We start from the raw sequence: 6,275 nt of genomic DNA, 5'->3' as shown, positions 1-6,275 counted from the left end.
GTAAAGGATGTGTGTACTTCTACTTGAGTAAAGGATGTGTGTACTTCTACTTGAGTAAAGGATGTGTGTACTTCTACTTGAGTACAGGATGTGTGTACTTCTACCCTCTCTGACTGAATTGTGTTAAAGTCAGTAAAGCACTGGGGAAGTGCTGCAGGTGTTTATGAGTTAAAGTGTGTCTACCTGTGCTGAAGCCCCGCCCCTACAGGTGTGTCTCTCTCCCTCTCTCTCTTCCTGTCTCTCTCTTCAGTCTCACCTGTGCTGAAGCCCCGCCCCCTGCAGGTGTGTCTCTCTCTCTCTTCCTCTCTCTTCACTCCTCTCTCTCGCTCTTCAGAGATGTTGGAGGACTCGGTCGGCCTCGCCGCCGTCACCGTGCTCGGCGTCCTGGAGCAAGGTAAGAACAGAAGGCATGCTGGGTAATGTGAGAGCAGACCGACGGTTCGTTCTGTCTGAACACACCTGAGGTACCTTTAGTTCGTCTAATACTTGATATTTATCATTATTATCATTTACTATTATTATTTTGCAATTTGTATTTAATGATTACATTATTATCTGTATGATTTTTATTTGGTTTATTTGTATGCTAAATAGAAACATGATATATGATACGCACATTGTTTAAATTCTTCTTCTCCTTTTTTACACAAGTTATTAGTTCCTATATTTGATTAATTAAATTAATGATTTAACATAATTTAAAAACATATAAGAAAATAAATCAGAGAAGAACAAATGTTCATGGATTGTTAAATTATTATTCTAATAATTATTAATAAATATAATAATTATCCGTCTGTCATCACATTGCTGTGTGTGTTTTTCTGTATGTGTGTGTGTGTTTTTCTGTATGTGTGTGTGTGTTTGACTGTGTGTGCGTGTTTGTGTGTGTGTGTTTCTGACTGTGTGTGTGCGTGTTTGTTTCTGTGTGTGTGTGTTTCTGACTGTGTGTGTGCGTGTTTGTTTCTGTGTGTGTGTGTTTCTGACTGTGTGTGTGTGCATGTGTGTGTGCATGTCCGTGTGTGTTTTCTGTGTGTTTGTGTTTGTCTGAATTTGTGTATGTGTGCGTGCGTTTGTCTGACTGTGTGTGTGTGTGTGTCTGTGTGTGTGTGTGTGTGTGTGTGCAGCGTATTTCTGTCTGCAGGTGATCTATGCCAGGAGGAAGTTCAAAGTCTCCCCCCCCCTCCACTGCCGGCCCGCCCCAGTTTGAGCGGATCTTCAGAGCTCAGTGAGACTCCGATTATTGTTTATATTGATGATTATTATTGTTATTATTTATATAGTTATTTCTGTAAACCTGCGTCAGAGTGTCCGAGTGTCCGAGCGAGTGTCAGAGTGTCCGAGTGTCCGAGAGTAAGAGTGTCAGAGTGTTAGAGTGTCAGAGAGTCAGAGAGTCAGAGTGTCAGAGTGTCAGAGAGTCAGAGAGTCAGAGAGTCAGTGAGTCAGTGAGTCAGAGTGTCAGAGAGTCAGTGAGTCAGAGAGTCAGAGAGTCAGAGAGTCAGAGTGTCAGAGAGTCAGAGAGTCAGTGTCAGAGAGTCAGAGAGTCAGAGAGTCAGAGTGTCAGTGAGTCAGTGAGTCAGAGAGTCAGAGAGTCAGTGAGTCAGTGAGTCAGAGAGTCAGAGAGTCAGAGTGTCAGAGAGTCAGAGAGTCAGAGTGTCAGTGAGTCAGTGAGTCAGAGAGTCAGAGAGTCAGTGAGTCAGAGAGTCAGAGAGTCAGTGAGTCAGAGAGTCAGAGAGTCAGAGAGTCAGAGAGTCAGTGAGTCAGAGTGTCAGAGAGTCAGAGAGTCAGTGAGTCAGAGTGTCAGTGAGTCAGTGAGTCAGAGAGTCAGAGAGTCAGAGAATCAGAGAGTCAGTGTCAGAGAGTCAGAGTGTCAGAGAGTCAGTGAGTCAGAGTGTCAGAGAGTCAGAGAGTCAGTGAGTCAGAGAGTCAGAGAGTCAGTGAGTCAGAGAGTCAGAGAGTCAGAGAGTCAGTGAGTCAGAGAGTCAGAGAGTCAGTGAGTCAATGAGTCAGAGAGTCAGAGAGTCAGAGAGTCAGAGTGTCAGAGAGTCAGAGAGTCAGAGTGTCAGAGAGTCAGAGAGTCAGTGAGTCAGAGAGTCAGTGAGTCAGAGAGTCAGAGTGTCAGAGAGTCAGAGAGTCAGAGTGTCAGAGAGTCAGAGAGTCAGAGAGTCAGTGTCAGAGAGTCAGAGAGTCAGAGTGTCAGAGAGTCAGTGAGTCAGAGAGTCAGTGAGTCAGAGAGTCAGTGAGTCAGAGAGTCAGTGAGTCAGTGAGTCAGAGTGTCAGAGAGTCAGTGAGTCAGAGAGTCAGAGAGTCAGTGAGTCAGTGAGTCAGTGAGTCAGAGAGTCAGAGAGTCAGAGAGTCAGTGAGTCAGAGTGTCAGTAAAGCAGCTCTTATCACTCTGTGGTCATAACACTCAGATGCTTTTATTCAGAACATCCCAGAGTCTTTTTACATTTAAAGTAAGAAAATCAGCAGATCTTCATATCAAGAAACTGTTATTTAAAACATTCAATGGTTTCAAACTCATGATATCGACAAAGAAACTAAATGTATCTGACAAACAGTTCAAACAAACTTTTGGAAATCAGTTAAATTAACTTCAAAAATCTGAAATGCAAACTTTCAATTTAAAGAATGTGGAATCTTTTTGATAAATCAATTCTTAAAAACATTTTGAATCAGAAAATGCAAATTCCCTTTGCGTTTAAAATCTAAAGAAATCGATTAAAAAAACTCAAATAATTAATTTAAAATACCCTTTAAGGGTAGAACAATCTGCAGCAGAACATCAAAACCTTTAAGGGTAGAACAATCTCCAGCAGAACATCATGTATTAAAATACATTTAAAAAGATGCAGAAATGTTTGTATGTGTCTGTTGATGGTGTTTTCAGAGCGAACTGCTCCGAGTACTTCCCGATCTTCATCATCGTCCTGTGGATCTCCGGAGTCTTCTTCAGTGAAGGTGATCACACACACATGCACACACACACACTCACACACACACACACACACACACACGCACACACACACACACACGCATGCACACACTCACACACACACACGCACACACACACACACACGACATCACAACACACACACACACACACACACACACACACACACACCACACACACACACACACACACACACACGTGCACACACACACACACACACACATGCACACACACACACCACACACACACACACACACACACACACACACACACACACACACACAGAGAAAAATATGACACACTCTGTTACAGCTCTTAAATATAGACCTAAGTATTAATATATAAGTGTTGATGTTTGTGTTGCAGCGCTGTCCTGCCTCTGTGGGCTTCTGTATATTTACGCACGTCTCCGGTACTTCCAAGGATACTCAGAGTCTGCTGAGGGACGGTACGACACACACACCATGTTTATTTAACAGGCCCTGGTGTTCCCTCTCCTGTAGTGTTCAGTTTGAGTGCATGTAAAGGGTCTGCAGAGGCTAAAATAGGATGCTAACATGAACCTGGAGGAGAGCGCAATATGTCCTCAGATAACAAACAGGTTGAAAGGGAATGTAAGCATATAGAAACAATTTGGTGAATTTGAGAAAGATTCAATGAAAGGTAACTACAGTATAAAGTAAGAATGTTAACTGAGTTGAATTATTTCATAACAAAATAAATGCAAATATAATTCTAATAATTACCAAAAAAGATATATAATTATTTAAAATATAATTGCTTTAATAATAATAATAACTTTAATTTATATAGCGCCTTTCATCAACCCAAGGTCGCTTAACAAGAAACATAGAACAAGACATAGAACAGGGGGCAGAAATGGAGGGGGGGGGAGTTAATGTTGAACAGATGAGTTTTCAGGGTTGATCTGAAGATGTTCAGAGAAGCGTTACGGCAGCAGGGAGGGAGTTCCAGAGGGGGGGGAGGGGGACACTGAAGGCACGGCCCCCGAAGGTGCGGAGGCGTGAAGGTGGAAGGGACAGCAGGCCGGAGACTGAGGATCGAAGGGTGCGGGACGGGACGGTACGGGACGGGGGGTGGAGGAGATCTGTGAGGTACTGAGGGGAGAGGGCACAGAGGGACTTGTAGGTGAGGAGGGACTTGTAGGTGACGAGGAGGAGGAGTTTGTAGGAGGAGGGACTTGTAGGTGAGGAGGGACTTGTTCGGGAGCCAGTGGAGGTTGGAGAGAGTGGAGGTTGATGTTCTGATGAAGAACAATTAAAAAAAACAAGCAAAGTCATGAAGTACAAAATAATCAGGTGATTCTCACATTCGATTAAACAGTTTATAAAATCAGAATATTTTTGTGAATTTCTCTATTTCCTTTTCTTTTAATTTTGTATTATTATTATTTTTTTATTATCATTATTATGTGTTTGTTTGTTTGTGTATTTATTGTGCAGGCTGGACCCCCTGTACTCCAGCGCGCGGGTTCTCTGGCTGCTGATCTGGTTCTGCGGGCTCGGGGTTCTGTTGTCGTTCTGCAGGATCTACCTGAAGCTGGACCTGATCAAAGGGCTCTACGCTGCCCTGGGCCTCGTCTGAAGGAGACAGCAGGAGAAAGGCAAAGGGCAAACAAACGGGCCGGTTCATGTGACAAAAAATAAAAATAAACATCAGAGGAAATGTGCTTGTGTCTTGTCTTTAGTAAAGTATAGAGTATTTATAGTTTTATATATTATTCTGATATAGTTTTGTGTGCATGTAAATGGTCTGCAGAGGCTAAAATCCCTGTGTTCCTTCCAGAGGAGTTTCTCTCCCACAAACTAGAATTCTGACTTTTCTCAAGTTTCTGACTTTTTCACTAAAAGAAACTGACTTTTTCCTCAGAATGATCTTTCTCTATGTGATGAATTTTCTTCCTAAAATAGATTTTCTTCAAATTATAACTTTTTTCTTAAAATTCCGACTTTCTCTAAATCCTGTCTTTTCTCCAAATTTTTTTAAAGGGGACCTATCATTCAAAATGCACTTTTGTACGTCTTACATGAATATGTGTCCCCGGTGTTCCAGGGAACTCACCAAGTGTCAGAAAACACAACCCTCTCTATTTTCCTCCATACCCAAATCTCTAAAAAAGGGGCTGCAACGGATCTGATAAAAACTGATCCAGATTTGAAATTGTTCTAACGTCAGAAACAGGGTGCTCCGCCTATATGGGCAACTCTCCACCTATCAGGGGAATGGGGGGTTGGGCCACAGCCACGGCCATTGCCGCTCGAAAGCGCTGGAGACGCTGTAGTACATATGCCAGGCCTGTAAGTGGCGCTGTAGTCTGCCACAAAAGCAGCGAAGAAGACTTCTCACAGAATCAGCCCTTGCAAAAACAGGGCTGGAAAAGAGCAAATAGAGCGAAATGAGGCATGGCTAAAATGCATGATCTGTTTGGTATTTTGAAAAAAAAAGTTTAATATAGGTATGGCCCTACAATATATTATTCAAATATAGCATGATAGGTCCACTTTAAGTTTTAAATTCAAACTTATTTTTCTAAATTATGACTTTTTTCCGAGATATTTTTAAATTATAATTAATTTTCTTACAATTATTAATTTTCTTAGAATCTTATCTATTCTCAAAATTCTGAATATTCTTTCAAAATTCAATCTTTTTCTCACTTTTCTGCATTCTTACTTAGCCATAAACCATTTAGAGGAATCGACGAATCAGATGAGGCCTTTATCCGGGACCTGCCCCCCTGGGATAGGTCAGGGTCATGTCACGGGAAGCTTCTGACCAATCAAATCACACCATATGACATCATCAACGCTAGCGACTTGTAGTCATGGAGATTTAGAGTTTGAGGATCACTAAATTACCGCAGAAACAGCGACTCTGAATTAAAAGATGGGACAAAGCAGCTCAAAGACTTCAGAGAGGAGAGAGGGCGAGGATGAATGCAGCGCGTGCAGAGATCTACTGTAAGGTCGCGAGGAGCTGAAGGCTGAGATGCTCCGACATTACAGTTTTTCTCGATTGCTAACACACTAAAATTATACATGAAGCACAATTATTTTAACTGACACTCAAAGAGCAAAACATCGGCTCAAATCTCCAAAACTCAGCTTTTCACACAATTTGCAAATCAACATGGCACTTTTTGCAAACCACTGCTGACGTTTCTCCACGTGAGACACAGGAATCTGACATGAAGTCACGTGTTAGCAGGTTTAAAACACTGATATTCAAAATGCCTCTCACATGGACCAATGATCAAGAAACATGTTCCACCTGACCAAACACCTGAGAGCATCATTGTTGG

General features: G+C 42.1%; 1 protein-coding gene across 1 annotated transcript; it reads left to right on the top strand.

The window, feature by feature from the left end:
• Window positions 1-250: 250 nt before the first annotated feature.
• On the top strand, window positions 251-4,643 carry LOC117486846 (leukotriene C4 synthase-like). Its single transcript, XM_034135417.1, is given in 6 exon segments — window positions 251-394; window positions 1,128-1,177; window positions 1,179-1,228; window positions 2,891-2,961; window positions 3,320-3,401; window positions 4,417-4,643. Coding segments are annotated over 6 exon segments (453 nt in total). The 5' UTR covers window positions 251-336; the 3' UTR covers window positions 4,559-4,643.
• Window positions 4,644-6,275: the final 1,632 nt, after the last annotated feature.

The sequence above is a fragment of the Trematomus bernacchii genome, unplaced genomic scaffold (genome assembly GCF_902827165.1).
Source record: "Trematomus bernacchii unplaced genomic scaffold, fTreBer1.1, whole genome shotgun sequence".
Classification (NCBI taxonomy): Eukaryota; Metazoa; Chordata; class Actinopteri; order Perciformes; family Nototheniidae; genus Trematomus; species Trematomus bernacchii.
The sequence above is the reverse complement of the archived record's forward strand: the minus strand, read 5'-3'. Positions and strand labels throughout refer to the sequence as shown.